At 56.4% G+C, this 16,468-nt stretch overlaps 5 protein-coding genes across 5 annotated transcripts; 2 read left to right on the top strand and 3 right to left on the bottom strand.

The window, feature by feature from the left end:
* Positions 1-1,931: 1,931 nt before the first annotated feature.
* PHYSODRAFT_332550 (hypothetical protein) lies at positions 1,932-3,155 on the bottom strand (the record flags this gene model as incomplete). Its single annotated transcript, XM_009529576.1, has 1 exon — positions 1,932-3,155. One exon carries the CDS (start codon positions 3,153-3,155, stop codon positions 1,932-1,934), a length of 1,224 nt encoding a protein of 407 aa, XP_009527871.1.
* Positions 3,156-4,736: 1,581 nt separating this feature from the next.
* Positions 4,737-5,999, bottom strand: PHYSODRAFT_255429 (hypothetical protein; the record flags this gene model as incomplete). Its single annotated transcript, XM_009529575.1, has 1 exon — positions 4,737-5,999. The coding sequence occupies one exon, from the start codon at positions 5,997-5,999 to the stop codon at positions 4,737-4,739; it is 1,263 nt and encodes a 420-aa protein (XP_009527870.1).
* A 2,361-nt stretch (positions 6,000-8,360) lies between these two features.
* PHYSODRAFT_501853 (hypothetical protein) lies at positions 8,361-9,596 on the bottom strand (the record flags this gene model as incomplete). The annotated part of the gene is made up of 1 exon (XM_009529574.1): positions 8,361-9,596. One exon carries the CDS (start codon positions 9,594-9,596, stop codon positions 8,361-8,363), a length of 1,236 nt encoding a protein of 411 aa, XP_009527869.1.
* Positions 9,597-10,562: 966 nt separating this feature from the next.
* PHYSODRAFT_346398 (hypothetical protein) lies at positions 10,563-13,843 on the top strand (the record flags this gene model as incomplete). Its single annotated transcript, XM_009529573.1, has 4 exons — positions 10,563-10,850; positions 12,715-12,881; positions 13,001-13,490; positions 13,558-13,843. 4 exons carry the CDS (start codon positions 10,563-10,565, stop codon positions 13,681-13,683), a joined length of 1,071 nt encoding a protein of 356 aa, XP_009527868.1. The 3' UTR covers positions 13,684-13,843.
* Positions 13,844-14,780: 937 nt separating this feature from the next.
* PHYSODRAFT_255463 (hypothetical protein) lies at positions 14,781-16,283 on the top strand (the record flags this gene model as incomplete). Its single annotated transcript, XM_009529572.1, has 1 exon — positions 14,781-16,283. The coding sequence occupies one exon, from the start codon at positions 14,781-14,783 to the stop codon at positions 16,281-16,283; it is 1,503 nt and encodes a 500-aa protein (XP_009527867.1).
* Positions 16,284-16,468: the final 185 nt, after the last annotated feature.

Below are 16,468 nucleotides of genomic sequence, written 5' to 3'. Positions count from 1 at the left end.
ATCTTGGGGAACTGTAGGGATTCTTGGTGTTGGCTCGGGAAACACTTAAGTTCAGTATAGAGAGTCTGGATTTATGGTCCAAACCCAGGGAATCATCTTTGGAACTCTGGGTCACCTGCACTCAGGGAGGTAAACTCTGGGTCATCGTGCGGCACTCTAGGTTTTCCGTGCGGCACTCTGGGTAACAAGTCTGCTGCAGTGCAGACTCGTGTGTATCTCCTCAAAGCCACACTTTTAGTGGGTTTAGTGGCCTCCTGCGCATGGTCACGGTGGTAGTGGGTTGATTCTCAGGGTAATTTGATCCTCTGGGGCACTCTGAGCCACAGCAAGATGAGGCGTACTCTGGGATACATTCTCCAGAGACACTTTCCGCCAGACTTTAGGCACTCATCGTAAGGGAAAGTCCGCGGCTGGACTGAGTGTTCTCTGAAATTCTGAGCGTGCACTCCCAGGATTCACACTTCCAGCCAGTTGGGCCCATCTGCGGTCAGACGCTGGATTAATCCCGAGAAATCACTTCTATCCCACAGTCGCCATCCATGTCACACGGGTACAGCCGCGCCGTATCCAAGTCATCCACCAATCAGCATCCGATACAAACTCCAGGTCACAGAGGTGACGGCACATCGTCGGCAATTTTCTGGGGACCGCCTCGTGTCACATTGTCAGCGACATCGGAGACGCACGCTTGGGTGTCCTTTCACGCTTCTTGGACTTGCTGAGCCCAGCTAGGATTTGGGTGATGGCGGCTGATCGAGCTGGGTTTCCGCGGGGAACAAGTGCTCCGTCCTGAGCTGTATCAATTACCCAGCGATCGTGGGGATGACCACCTGCAAGCATTTCCGGCTTGGTGTAGTGCCAACAGAGCGCTGCGCGAAGCTTCTCGACGGGCCATTGGCTTGTGTTTGCAGTCGCGAGCTCGTTGATGTAGGCTGCTACAACGCCTGGTAGCTCCACAAACCGATGCTTCAGCGGGTCTGGATAACCTTGCCTTTGGCAGAGCTTTGCGAATCGCTAAAGACTACCGTTGTAGTCAGTCCGTGTCCGGGCTTCTAAGCGCTGATCTGCGAACTTGGCAGCGGCGATAGCAGCGTTATAGAGCGGACTGGTTGTTGGGAGATCCATGGGTGCGACTTGACGACTTGCCGGTTTCGACAGAAAAAGCTGAAATGAAGGTTATACTGTTGAGACGGCGTAGCTACACTTGAATCGGTCGTCCTCACTTGTACTCTAGGTGTCGTCCTCAATTGTACTGTCGTCCTCAATTGCACTGTCGTCCTCAATTGTACTCTGGGTGTCAGCCTCATCACGTACTCTTGGTTAACGTACTGGCAAATACCATTAAGGGAAGCTGTACCAATACTTTTGCAAGAGCGATGCATACATATTTGGTTTAGTGTACACTGGTCTTGTGCTAAAACTTATTTGGAATGGGCAGGCTTTCAACCAATAAACTTGCGTCGCACGGAATTTATTTCCCTCGCGAAGTACATTTATCGTTTTTATTTTAAATGTTATTAGAATAACGTTTCTACCGATTTTAAACGACATAGATCGGAGATGTTCTATTTTCTAAATTCAGAAACATTTAGATTCTGAAAGTTAGAATTACGACAGGACTGCCAAGGTGAATTTCTTCTTCTTCTTCTTTCACTGCTGTCCTATCCAAGCGTTTTTGCTGTCGAAGTTGCTGTCGACGCAAGGTGTCGCCCAGGACTAAGCACGTTACATTCATCTGCTGCATGTAAACACTGCACCTACACAAGTATTTCACCGAGTTCGATACTTCACGGCACGCACTCCAGAATTTTGGTACTTAAGTACTTCAACTTTAGTATATACAGGGGGCCAAGCCAGGTTGAGTGGAGTTGGTTTTGTCCTCCTCGCCTTGCTCTCGCTGTTGTGCAATATCTACCTACGTGTATGACTGCCTACCAATTGAGCATGTCCACCGCCACGTTGCGTGCAGGTACCTGTTTGGCTTCGAGCAGACACTCTAGGCAGAAGAGCATGGACTTCTGCATGACCTCGGCGCCGATCCCCACGGAAATCTTCTTGCTGACGGAGCACTTGCCGCACAGCACACGGCGACACACTTGGCAGGTGCCTCCGCGCTGCATCAGCAGGTTGCTGAGCTTGTTCAAGCTGCGGGTGCAGTTGGCACAGTGGGTGGGCGAGCCCAGACGCCCATGCGCAGCTCGAGCCGACTTCTTCATGAGCCACGTGAGCTTGTACGAGTTGGCGCACTCGATGGAGTTGACGAGCGCCATGAGGTTCTCGGCGTAGGCGGTGGCCGCGACGTTCACGGGCACGTCGCCGTCCAGCTCGAGGAACGCACGCGAAAACATTTCGACGGATCGGTGGCGCGCGTCGGAAGGAGGGAGCCCCGTGTTGGCGAACGTCTGGCAGCCCGACATGTGTCCGCGGATTACATCTCCAGCACGCGGCAACTTGAACACGTCCGATATATCCACAGACTGGCGAACACCGTAGGCGACCAGTTTGCCCTTCGCATCATTCATCAACCCCGATGCCTCCAAGAAGAGGAAGTCGCGCGCCTGGCTGAACCGGCCGTACGATTGCAAGCCCCACTTCAAACCAATGAAGTTGAGCGGGTTCTCGGCAGTCGGACGTACCAGGACCGCAAGCAGTCGCGAGTCCTCGAGCTCCGTGCCCAGGTACGAGTTGCGCATGAGCGCGTGCGCCTCCGTGTCGGCCAACATGCCCAACGCGGCGTCTTCCGCCGTGCCGTCGATGACGCCCGACAGCACCACTGCCGGCGGACGCGTCGTCTTCTTGAGCCTGTAGTGGTCGCTGTCACCCGACGAAGTGGACGACGCGATGCTCGTGATTTTGTCCATGGTGGACCTGTGCGAGGCGGAGTCCGAGGACGACGAAGACGACAGCACATCCGACCGCTCGTGGTGCGACCCGCCGCCGTGCAGAGCTCGGCGCGAACGATACGCGCGGACGTCGTCCTTGGTCTTGACCAGCTTCCACGCCTCCTTGTCGAGTTGGCGACCGCCGGCCGCGAAAGCCCCACGAAGCTCCAACGTGTGGTGCACCACCGCGTCCACCTCGGCGATCAATGCCGCCTGGCGCTCGGGCGAGAGCTGGATCTCCGGCAAGGTCTCGGGTAGTCTGAACTTGCCCATGCCTGTCAGTCGAGTGTCTTGTAAGCTGCAAGCTGCTGAATGGCGAGAACGCTACAATTGGTCGGAGGGGTGGTTTGATAACCAGCCACTCAGTCTACTATCCGATAGCCCGATGACCTGAAAGTTTGAAAGTGCGGGCACTGGATGCGAAGCTCCGAAAGGCTCGTGCCCGCGGTGGGTTGTGGCCCTGGCGAGCGGTGGCGTCTGCCAAAGACGCCGCATCGCCTCGCCTGCCTCTCGGCGCGGCGTCGCGACTGACGCAGCAGCTGGGGGGTGTCGTAAATGCGCCAGCACTCGATGAGTTTGTATGCTTTGGCGCCCCGAAAGACCAACGTGAAGTCAAATCGGTGCAGCACACGAGGAAGAGTGCGCATGGTGAGAGTTACAGAGACGTCTACATCGTCCAGTCGAGCGCCGCCTCAGAACCACGAGCAGCTCCTCCGGCGCCACAAGCCGAGAGCACCAAGCTCAAGGTGACAGGGAGAAGAGCGACTTCCCGGCCCCATCGACAGTGCGGATTGTGGCGTCATGCATGGCGGGGCTATCCACCGCTTTGGTGGTACTGTCATGAGCTCTACACGCTGACAGCTCCGGTCACCTCCGCCCAAAGCTCTAAAAACCTTCGCACACTTGCTGACCCCCCTCGGTCCTCACGTATTATGCTTGATACTGATCTCCAGAGGGGAGAGGTCCTCCTGTGCTCGAGGCTCGGAGAGAGCGAAATGATGCCGCTGAAGAAGTCGCCGCGAGTGATTTGAAGCCGTAGGATTTCCTCCAGTCCGCCCTCTGTGGTATTCGTTCAGCACAGGTTGGCACTGATGGCCGGACGCAAAAACTCACGGCATCTTAGGCGGCGGCACCGCTGTGGGTGTTGCCTCCGAGGGGTGTAGCGTTACTCCGTCACATCAACCGTTGTTTTGACTTGCACCAAAACTCCCGAGTCCCGAAACTTGCATGTTCAACGAGAGCGTTCGCGATCTCAATGTTGATGGGATGGTCGAGTTGGAAAGGCCTGCATTGAAGCCGGCGAGAACCTGAATAGCGGGCCAAACGCAAAATTTCCCCAAGCCTCCCCGAAGCTCACAGCGGTCCGGCACTCGAGCTCAGCTCGACGACGCGGGCTCCCATTCAAGTGTCGAGCTGAGTGCCTAGGGTCACATTTGACTAGCAACGCACGCCGCTGCACCCGTTCGTCCCGGCGTTGGGCTTGGTCGCCAGGGTTTGGCTGTCAGCGAGGATTACTCGCTCGGTTCACCTCTACCTGTTCGCCTTGTTTCTTGACAGCAGTCACCGCATGCAGTGCATGATGCACGTGTGACTCTGTGTTGCGAGAAGAAGCTCATTATCTTGCCCTTCTGCCCGACAACTCGACGGCTTGATGCTGACTGGTACTGTGTAAGCTCCATAGAAAGCCATCGACGGAGAACCCGTCGCGCGACGACAGAATGAAAAGTCCTGAATCACAGTGACAACGCCGGAGCTTATAAGTCCGCTCTGAGCTGGCCTTGATCGAAGCGAGGAACTAATACTCAAGTTCGGATTCATTCAATATCTATCTACAGAGCCCCAAAACAGATATGCCTACCAGTTCAGCTTGTCCAGCGCCACATTCCGTGCGGGGAGCGACTTGGCCTCCAACAGGCACTCGAGGCAGAAGAGCATGGACTTCTGCATCACCTCGCTCCCCAGCCCCACGCAGATCTTTTTGTTCACGGAGCACTTGCCACAGAGCATGCGACGGCAGATCTGGCACGTGCCTCCGCGCTGCAGCACCATCGTGCTGAACCTGCTGAGGCTGCGCGTGCAGTTGGCGCAGTGGTTACTGGAGACCACGCGGCCGAGGACGCTGCCGGTGCCCGGCCGCACCTGTCGCGTGGCCTGCTTCATCATCCACGTGAGCTTGTGGCCGTTGGCGCACTCCATGCTCGAGGCCAGGGCCATGAGCGCCTCCGCATATGCGGCGGCCGCCACGGTCACAGGAAGGTCGCCGTCCATCTCGAGAAACGCGCGCGAGAACATCTCGACTGTCCGGTGGCCCGAGCTGTTGAGGTGGACGGTGTTGCCGAATGTTTGGCAGCCGGACATGTTGCCGCGGATGGTGTTGGGCGGACGCGGGAGCTTGAGGATGTCGGACAAGTCGACAGACTGCCGGATACCATAGGCGACCACCTCGCCGTTCGCGTCTGTCGTGAGGCCGGAGCCCTCGAGGAAGAGGAAGTCGCGCGCCTGGCTGAAGCGGCCGTAGGTCTGCATCCCCCACTTGAGACCGATGAAGTTGAGCGGGTTCTCGGGCGTCGGGCGCACGAGCACAGCGAGCAGACGGGCGTCTTCGAGCTCCGTGCCGAGGTACGACTCGCGCATCTTGGCGTTCATCTCCGTGTCGGCCAGCATGCCGAGCGCGGCGTCTTCTGCCGTGCCGTCAATGACACCGGAGATGACCACGGCGGGCGGCCGCGCTGTCTTCCTGGGCTTGCGCTGCTGGTACTCGCTACCGGATGAGGTGGACGACGATACTAAGCTGGCGATCTTGTCCATGGTGGATCGCTGCGAGTTGGAGTGAGACGAGGACGAGGACGAGATCGCGTCGGCCGTGTCGGCCCGCGAGTCGGTGATCTCGGCCACGCCGTGCAACGCGCGACGCGAACGGTAGGCGCGGACGTCGTCCATGGTCTTGACGAGCTTCCACGCAGTGGTGTCGAGCTGGCGGCCGCCCGCGGCAAAGGCACTGCGGAGCTCCAGCGTGTTGCTCACGACTGCATCCACCTCGGCCAGCAGCGCAGCCTGGCGCTCCGGGGTGAGCGTGAACTCGGGCAGCGCCACGTCCTTCACGTTAAACCTGGGCATGATGACTGACTGACTGCGCTCTCTACCTCGCTTGCGCGCTCCGAGCACTTTATCCAAATGAAGGAGTCGCGTGAGTGCAGGCAGTGGGGTTAGCCCATTGACTGGTTTGAAGCGGTGCCGCAGGGAGCTGCTGACCAGCATCAACACGCCAGCACATCGATCGCCGTTATCTCGGGCTGCCACTGGGATGTGCTCTCAGCGCTGCTCTGGCACACAATTCCTTGTCAAGGGCGGCTTCGCGCGCACTATCCGTGCCCAATTTGAAACGCTGGCTGCAAACACATGTCACGCTTGAGAATTTGAGGGCTCCGAACGTCCGAGGCTCGGTGCAAGCAGCATAGACTCAGTGACGCCAGAAAAAGCTCTGATATTGGGGCGGTTTATCCTAGGTTGACAACGCGCGAGTTGATACAGGCCGTGGCGACACTGAACCCAAGTTGTAGTGTGGCGCAAGTGCGCGCTGGAATAACTTGGAAGAAATGATGTTACGTACCGACCAGCTGAGGAGCACTAACAGCGTGCCGTTCCCCTCAATTGAATACTGGGGCATCTGATGTGTCTGTGTGTCCGTGACTCAACAGGACTCTTACAGTTTTTTTTTGGTATTTTTTAGCAGTGAAGGAATCTAGGCTGGTAGCTTTTTCCTTGACTGTCGATCAACGTTATGTGTTGGACACCCATTTGCGTCATGGGTAGCCACAACCGACTCCATCGACGAACACTGCGCGCTGCTTGCGGCGATCTACAGTACAAGTGGAAGTGTTGATCAACAACAGATGCAGTCGTTGAAGGCACGTGGCCGTTTTGACGGTGTCCAGCGTTAGTAAAGAGCCATCTTCCAGCAGCTCAAGTTTGCGAACGCGATGGCGACGACGCCTCTATCCTACCTCTACTGCACATGTGCATGCACGTGAGGGGGGAGCAACGAAGTACTGTAGTACACTTTTGAAGTGTACTATCCTACGTAGATACACATGTACAGGCCTCCCTAATTGGGGGAAAAGGTCCCCATTTCCCCCACTATACCCCTGTTAAGACCCGTTCCCATCCCCCTGGTTCTGAGGTGAATTCATGTTGGCAAGCTATTTTCAGATCTTGATAAGCATCGAGCTCATTCAGACCCCAAACAAACAGGAACATACCCAGGTGGAAGCGTGTTTCTCCGGTAATGGATCGCCCCCCAAACCATCCCCACTCATCACAAATATCGTCAAATTTCCGAAATTGGTGGTATTGGCAAGTAGCATTCAAGCTCAAACGGACGGCGAGCTGACCGCGAACTGGAAGAGGACGTTGGTCTGTGGGCGATGCTACAGAAGAATGCAAGTTTTGGAGCAGTTTTATCATAGGCAATGCTAATAAATTACATACTTAATTTAAGTAAAGCGGCGCCAATATAAATACGTAAGCCCTACCGATCAAGCAAGTTACAGAGCTAGTCAAAACTTTTATCACGATTAGTGATATATAATTCTTTCGCTGACATTCGTTTCTAGCTAATTCGTATGCGGATGAACCGTAACACTGAATATCGTAGGTTGAATCCAAATTAGCACCGGCTATGCCAATCCCTAAGATATTTATCTTACTTTCACTATCGTCCCCACCATACCCATTTTAAATCCTCAAGTCGTCCCCCTATTAATCTACATAATTGGGGGAAATGCAGGATTTCCCCCAATTAGGGAGGCCTGCACATGTACTGTAGTGAGAACGGCGAAAGACGATCCCGGCTCGATCCTCCAAGGGGTTACTCGCTTGCTGGGTGCGGCCCGCACCCCCGCAATCCGGGGGAGGGGGGGTTCTCGAGTTGGGTGCTCCGAGTATTTCTTACTTCTTGAGGGACCGCAAAGTTATCGGTCAGTCACGTTTGGTGGTCCTCTCTAAATCGTTGTATTATAATAATAAACACTTTGGGGCAACAAGTGCTGTCATTCCATCATTTTCGAGTGCGAGATGCTCCAAACTGCTGCCTCGCGACTAGCGTGCTAAGTTACACCCCCTTTCATCCTCGGACACCTTCACAGGCAACACCTGGCATCATGTTTTATTCATGGCGAACCGCTTGGCTTTCCAGGCGAACGGCTGTGAATGCAGACAGATCACCAAGCCGAAATTGACATTATCCAAGCAAACTGAAGTCGCCACGCTCACCACCAGACACGATAAGCATGAAGATGTCTTCTATTGCTAATGAAAAATCGTATCTACAGAGAGCCCTAGGGGGAAGGGACGAGTATATACTGACGCGCTCTAAGTAAGTGTACTTCGTCGCAGTAGCTTCCTGCGTGCCGCGCAGTCCTTTCATCGAGGACCACGCACCCTCTCAGTCTAACTACCCCGGCGACGGGGACGGAGTACCTACCACTTCTGCTGGTCCACAGCCACTTCGCGCGCCGAGACTTGCTTGGCCTCCAGTAGACACTCGAGGCAGAAGAGCATGTTCTTCTGTATCACCTCGCTCCCCAGCCCCACGCAGATCTTCTTGTTCACCGAGCACTTGCCGCAGAACGAGCGGCGGCAGATCTGGCATGTGCCTCCGCGCTGGAGCAGGAAGGTGCTGAATTTGCTAAGACTGCGTGTGCAGTTGGAGCAATGGCTCGTGGAGCCGTGCACGCTGGTACCGGGGCGAGCCTGGCGAGCGGACTGCCGCATCATCCATGTGAGCTTGTAGGCGGTTGCGCACTCCATCGAGCCCACGAGCGCCATGAGCTTGTCTGCGAACGCCGTAGCCGCCACGTTCACAGGCACGTCGCCGTCCAGCTGCAAGAAGGCACGAGAGAACATCTCGACCGAGTGGTGGCGCGTGCCAACGACCGGGATGCCGCTGTTGGCGAAAGTCTGGCACACCGATAGGTGGCCGCGAAGCACTTCGTGCGAGCGCGGCAGTGTCAGCACGTCCGACAAGTCCGTCGACTGGCGCAGACCATAGCTGACGATCTCTCCACGCGCGTCCTTGGTGATACCTGTAGCCTCCAAGAAGAGGAAGTCACGGGCCTGGCTGAAGCGGCCGTACGTCTGACGTCCCCACTTGACACCGATGAACGTGAATGGGTTTTCGGGGGTCGGTCGGGCCAGCACGAAGAGCAGGCGCGAGTCGTCGAGCTCCGTGCCAAGGTACGACTGACGCATCATGCAGTGCTGCTCCGAATCGGCCAGCATACCCAGCACGGCATCTTCGGCTGTGCCGTCCACCGTTCCCGTGAGCACAACGGCAGGCGGACGCGCCGTCTTCTTGGAGCGGAATGGCTCGCTGTCGTTCGAAGAGGTTGACGACGCAATGCTCGAGAGTTTGTTCATGGTCGATCTGGAGCCGGAGGAGGAGGACGACGAAAGCGCATCCGATGACTCGGTGCGCGCTTCGGTCGGATCCACGCCATGCAGCGCGCGACGCGAACGGTAGGCGCGCACATCGTCCTTGGTCTTGACGAGCTTCCACGCCGACGTGTCGAGCTGGCGGCCGCCGGCAGCGTAGGCCGAGCGCAGCTCGAGCGTGTTGTGCACCACGGCCTCCACCTCAGCGATCAGTGCAGCCTCACGCTCCGGCGTCAACTTGATGTCGGGCAGCGCCACATCATGCACGTTAAACTTGGCCATGGCTTGGCGACTTGGGCGCTCTGTGTCGTTTGTCTAAATGACAACGACGAACACTACGACCGGCGCAGTGCACTGCACTGTGCAGTGCACTGCGCGGGGCGTCTTTGTCTTCGCTCGTCCAGCCCATCGATCGCCCGTATCTCGCCGCGGCACCATGGACAGGTCCCCGCCGAGAGTACTGTCTGCTGCCCGTCGTGTGCAATGCGGACATGAGCTTGGGGGCATCAACCGCGGCTCGGTTGATGTCAAGCTCCATTTGGGGTCTTGCTGTCATGGGCTGATCATTCGTGGCACCTTGCGTGCAACGCTTGACGCGTTAGCTATCAACCTTCAAGCTCTTCAGTCCTGAACCGATCCGTTTCAAGCAGTGAGACGCATCGCCACTTTGACAGTCGCCGCAAAGTGAGTGAGTGACTCGCATGCCTCCATAGAAGGTAAGGTGCATATACAGTAGCTGAAAGCATGCGGACGGTGGACTTAAGTTAACGTATCTTCAACGACAGCAACGCGCTGCGTGCCTCTGGAAAGCGTCGTATTGCTGTTTTGCTGCTGTTCTCTGGCGAAACTGCAAGGTGCTTGCAAGTTCAGAGAGATGCCTCGCCAGCCTGCTACAGTAGCGTGCTGTGGTAGCGGAAGCGTGGTGGAGCAGTCCCGCGCGGTGCTGTTGCAGGTGTGCGTGCACTCATGTGGGTACGCACGCCACTTTGCGAAGTCGATGGCATCCCTGACGCCTAAGAAATTCCCCCAGGGGGGCGTTGGTCAACTCAATCGTCTCCACGTTGGCGACTGCAACTTCTGCCGCCATTTTTCGGTCGCGATCGCACCACTGTACCGTAATTTAGATCTCATACTACAGACAGATCTCTTACTTCATAGTAGGCATTAGCCAATGATATCGCGCCATTTAGTTGAGCTCTCATAATACGTAGGGTATAAATTGAGGCCAGTCACTGCAAGAGAACAACCATGGAGCGCACGCCAAGTCCGCGGAAAGTGATGTCCCGCTCTTCAGGTCAGCAGGGAGGGCGGACACGCACAACAGGAACAGGAAAGCTGCCGAAGCGGTTTAAGCGTGTTGCTGTCTCCTTTCAACACAAGCTCAGCGTGATCGAGTTCTACGACGCAGTCGTTACTAAGGAGAAAATGCGCGACACAGTCAACTACTTCTACCCTTCGCTCACGGCAGCCCAATTAAAAGCCAAAAAGCGACAGGTCTACAACTGGCTGAACCAGCGCGATCTAATTATCGACAAGGTCGAAACCGGGTGCGCTAGCTGCCGTGGAGTAGATAGATCTAGACAGCAGTGTTTAAGGGTACCGGTAAATACCACTTTGCATGATGCACTTCAGAATACGAACATAAAATCGTCGGTACATGTACATCTCGTGTCCACTTTGCAACACGACAACTTCAATAATCAGCTATATGTAGTATGAGATCTAAATTACGGTAACTAACTTACAGTCTGTAAGACGAAAAACTTACTCATAAAATAGATAAAGTCCACTTTTGACCATCAACATGTGCTGCGAGATTTGATAATGAGTGGTCGCGAGGAACGAGCCCGTCAGCTTTACTGTTGATTTCTTTTGTCGCCATGACCATCACCGCCATTTTCACTGCTATTGCTAGTACAGTGCTACCGGTACATGTACATTAAATGTAGCAGCAAATTTTGCTGCTTCTTGTTTCCTCTTTGGCGCCTCATCTTTTAAACTCAGCTGAGTCCACATCGAAATCTTCACTTGGAGCGGCGCAGGGTGGCTCCATTCTTTGTCAACAGCAAAATCATTGTGGCGTAACGTCCCTGTCGGGCGTCGCGACCTCGCATGGATAGACTTGCGGCGCCTGACGGATCACAGATTGTAAAGCTCCCCTACCTACAGTACTGTACAAATTGGGCAACCGAGGAAGTTGGGACTCAACTTCCTCGGGTGCCCGTGCTCCATCGATATCCAGCGGTGTTGGAATGAGGCTCTCTGCAGAGCGTCGTTTTGTCGGTTTGCGCACTGTCCACCTCGCACGAAGCTTCACCTGCCATTCGTGCGGGGCGTTCCTCTTCGTCCTATTTATTACTTTCGCGGGCGTCTCTGCTTCGCGAGACCGCGACGGCAGGACAGAGCCTGCACGCGTTCAAGACAACTCCGTGATGGCGACTTGCCCAACTTGAGTTACGCACCGTTTCGATCGATAAACGGGAGGCATTCGAGTTGAGTGTGTCGGCCACCAACCAAACCACGGTTCAGTCCCTCCTGCGCCGAGCACACATGCGTCGCCTCCTCGCGGCTGCTCCATCCATGGTTCCAATCCGCTTGTTTAGCACTCGTGACAAATGCAGCGCCGACGTTGTGTAGAGAGCTCCTGCAGCGCTCTGCAGCACACGACGACACGTGCGCGTGCTATAAATGTTGTACATGTACCCTACTGTACTGCATTCTCGTGCCGGTGCTGGCGCGAGCGTGGAGATTTCGACCGCTGGCCCCGTTTGTAGCAGCGTTAACCGCGTCGACAAGTGCTTTGTGTCCGCATCTCGTAAACGAAACAAATGAATGACCTGGTATGGTTTGTTCATACTGAAGTACTTTTCAGTAGCTACAATACCAATATACAAAAGCACGACGAAACTTCTCCTGCAGGACAACTTCCGAGTGCGCAACTGCCAACGGGTGGTTGTCGTGATGGTAGATCCAGAGCTCGGTGAGAAGACAGAGGCTCCACCGAATTCTTATCGGTCTCTGACAGAGACTTCATAGCATGCATACTCGTCTGACGCGCCTGTTATCGAAACGTTGTATCAACCAATCCTGCAGCAAACCTGTGATAGGATCGCTGGGTCCCCGCTGTTCCTCTTTAGCTTAGCCGTCTCTTCGATGTACATTTTCTCGATGAATGACGCCTTCGTACCGAATACATGTAGATCACGTCGCGTACCTGCTGATCGTGACAAACCAATGGAACCCCCGCACAAGCAGCAACGTTCCGGTTACGGCAACATTGTCACTTCAATGTGAATGTGGTACACATATTTTCGCAACATAAGCCCTTCAACTTCGGTGTGGTACACATATTATACACCGTACCCATAGCTACGGACACTTCCGGTTCCGCCCACACAAGCCAGCCGAGATGCTGCGCCGAGTCCTCGTCGCCGGCGGCGCCCCGGCGTGCCAACGAGTGCTGCATCAGGTGCGCCACTTCAGCCAGACGCCTGCTGCCCCGCTGCTAAAGGCGCACGCCAAAGCTGCGAAGCCTAGCGCCGCTGTAGCCCTCAGCTCCCAAGCCAGGTAAGAGGGCCATTTCGCCAGAATATCTGTCTGATATGACAAACATGATCAAATGCCAATCATAGTTATAACCGTACCTCCAATTATGGCGATGTCATATGCAACATTCGACGTTGAAGAGTGCTGGAGCTGGTGGAGACCCAGCGGACGTGGCATCGGACGGCGAACAGCAGCGCTCTGAGTTACTGGAAGTCGGCGGCACTGGCTGCCGGGGCGTGCGGCGCTCTGGGGTTGCTGGACGAGCAAAACCCGACTGTCTGTGCTGCTAGCAAGGGCAGCGAGGAGGACCCGCTGGAGCAGGCCAAGAAGAAGGTGCAGGAGCTGTCTGCCAGTGCGATCGCGCAGATCGCAGCGCTGCTGCCGGAGGACTACAGCAACCTGCAGAAGCAGGTGGACGAGTTCCTGGCCTCGGGCAAGGGCGGCCAAATCTCCTGGGGCTTCTGCATGGGCGCGTGCTCGGGATTCGCACTCAAGAAGGTGTCCAAGCTTGGCGCGGTGGCGATCGGAACGATCTTCATCCTGCTACAGTGCGCGAGCTACTCGGGGTATGTGGACGTGGACTACAAGAAGCTGGAGCGCGATGTCAGGAACTACCTCGACATCAACAAGGTACGGACAAAGAGAACCTCCCTTGCTTGTTTGATGACAGAAGGCTGACTGTTGCTGCTACTGCTAGGACGGCGTGTTTGATACCAAGGACCTGGACTCCATGTACAAGTCGCTCATGAAGGTGCTGGAGTTTAGCCTGCCCGCTGGCAGCGGCTTCGCGGCCGGCTTCGTGCTGGGGTTCCGCTCCGGATAAGGCCGGACAGCAAACAACAAACAGCAAGTTACTCTCCCCTCCACTCGTGTGCCCTGCGTTGCTGAGCAATCGATGTTGTAGGAATCTAACAGCGGCAGAGGATATGCAGCGATGTCCATCAACGGATACCATGCTAAAACAAGTTTTGACCTGCCACGTCAGTCGAGCAGCCACGAGTTCTTTTTTTTGGATATGGGCAGGTGACCGTCACCCCAAGTCTACATTGTCGAATCCCACCGCCGCTGCGACTGGGAGCTCTCCCTCTGCCGATAGACACCGTGCTGGATCGTGGGCAATGAGCACTGTGGATTCTTATCGTCGCATTGGCTGATGATGCCAAGCCGGGCGCGTCAACGTGTTACCACCGCGAATTGTCTCGCGATTTGATAGTATACCTTGTTTTGTTCAAATCCATCCCACATTTTCTATTGATTATTGTTACAGTGGGATCACCGGCCCTTCAAGATACGCACCCTATTGCACAAAAGACGGTATGATCGAACTTGAGGAGGGCGGAATGATACGACTCGGTCGTTTCCTCGAGCATACAAACGCCAATATGCGCGCACGGAGAATTCGACCGGGAGCTCGCTGCACATTATTCGTTTAGTCGCTGCTCTCCCTATACAAAACGAGCAAACCCGCGCCACGACCCCCCGTGCCGTCGTTACGCGACAGTCGCCGATCTTGCGCACAAACGGACGAAGCCAAGTCGGCTCATTCGCCTTCTCGCTCGCTAACAAACAGCCAGGGCTCAAGCAGGTCGCGCCCGCGTATCGGCCCCAGTCCCAGAGAGGAGAGAGAGAAAGGAAACAACCATGCAGCATTCGCAGAGCGACGTGGCGCTGGGCACCAACGGCAGCTGGGCCGACCTCAAGATCGCCGAGGGCCTCAAGAAGCGCAGCAACACGGCGCAGAACCTCCAGTTCTATGGTGCGTGTCGAAAACTCACTCCACCTTTTTTCGACAGTCTCATTTCCGACATTTTCATTTCGACAAGCTAACATCTGCGACGTGTGTGCGCGTGGTTTGTCAAAAATGCAGTTGAAGAGCAGAAGCGGCTGTACCAGGAGCTGCCGTTCTCGGTGCTGCCCGGCATGCGGCGGCAGTCGTTCCAGCGCGAGCGCAGTTTCTCCAACCTCAAGTCGCGCAGCTCGTGGGGCAGCTTCACCAACCTCGTGGCCCGCGGCGAGGACCAGCCGCTGCTGGGCGCCGACGACGAGTTCCCCGAGCCCGGCTACACGTTCCCGCTGCTGCTGAGCTGCGGCGTGGCGCTCATGAGCGCCTTCCAGTTCGGCTACAACACGGGCGTGACCGGCGGCATCAACCCGGACGTGATCTTCCCGGGCCACTCGGACATGCAGTGGGCCATCTGCGTGTCCATCTTCGCGGTGGGAGGGCCCATCGGCTCGCTCACGGCGGGCCAGGTGAGCACCGTGCTGGGCCGCAAGAAGGCGCTGCTCGTCGACTCGTTCCTCTTCATCATCGCGGGCGCCATCATGGCGCTGTCCGTCAACATCTACGCGCTGATCCTGGGCCGCTTCCTGGTGGGCTTCGCCTCGGGCACGGTCAGCGTCGTGGTGCCGCTGTACCTCGGCGAGCTGGCGCCGCCCAACCTGCGCGGCGCGCTGGGCACGGGCTACCAGTTGTTCATGGTCATCGGCATCCTGGCCGCGGACCTACTGGCCTTCAAGTACTCTGGAGAGAGCAACGGACTGGCGCAACCGGGCTGGCGCTTGCTCTTCGGCTTCACGGCGGTGCCCGGTATCCTGCAGCTGGCGCTGGCCTCGCTGCTGACGGAGAGTCCGCGGTGGCTGCTGACCAAGAACAGGCCGAAGGAGGCGGCGGACATTCTGCGCCGCCTGCGTGGGTCTAACGACGTGTATGAGGAAATCGACAGCATCTGCTCGGCCAGCGACAACGAATCCGGCGCCAACACGGGCATCTGGGCCGTGCTCAGCGACCGCAGCATCCGCTTCCCGCTCGTGGCCGCCGTCGTGCTGCAGCTCGCGCAGCAGTTCAGTGGCATCAACGCCGTCATGTTCTACGCCAGCTCGTTCTTCAAGAACGTGGGCCTGAAGGACCCGCTCGTGGGCGCGACGCTGGTGTACACGGTGAACGTCATCTCGACGGGCGTGGCGCTCGTGCTCATGGACACGGCCGGCCGCAGGCCGCTGCTGATCTACTCGGCCGTGGGCATGATTTTCTCCAGTATTGTACTCACGCTGGGCCTGATGAACGCGCTGCCGTTCGCCAGCATGGCCAGTGTGGGTGGTGTCATGTGCTTCGTGTGGTTCTTCGAGATCGGCCTCGGCCCGATCCCGTGGCTGATCGTGGCCGAGATGTTCCCGGCCAAGCCGCGTCCGACCGCCATGAGCATTGCCACGATGGTCAACTGGTCGTGCAGTTTCCTGGTCGGCCTCATGTTCCCGACCATGCAGCGCGAGCTGGGGGAGTACACGTTCGTGCCGTTCTGTATCGCGCTGTGCTTGGCGCTCGCCTTCACCCTCAAGTACGTGCCCGAGACAAAGGGCAAGACCATCCAGGAGATCCAGGACGAGCTGCGTGACATGAAGCACCAGCAGTCGATGGATGTCTAAAGGAGGTGAGAACCAACGAAGAGTTAGAAGATGCAAAAAGAAAACAATCGTGAACGACCGCCGTCGACGAAGAAGTCCGGCAAACCACGTTAGGCCAGAGATGCACTTAGGTAGGCGCGAATAAAGTAAGTGCCAATGTTCATTCTGCACTGTGGAGATTAAACAACCAGCTTATCGACATAACT

This window comes from Phytophthora sojae (genome assembly GCF_000149755.1).
Source record: "Phytophthora sojae unplaced genomic scaffold PHYSOscaffold_4, whole genome shotgun sequence".
In the NCBI taxonomy this organism is placed as follows: Eukaryota; Oomycota; class Peronosporomycetes; order Peronosporales; family Peronosporaceae; genus Phytophthora; species Phytophthora sojae.
Note: the sequence above shows the minus strand (reverse complement) of the source record. Positions and strands in the feature narration are given on the sequence as shown.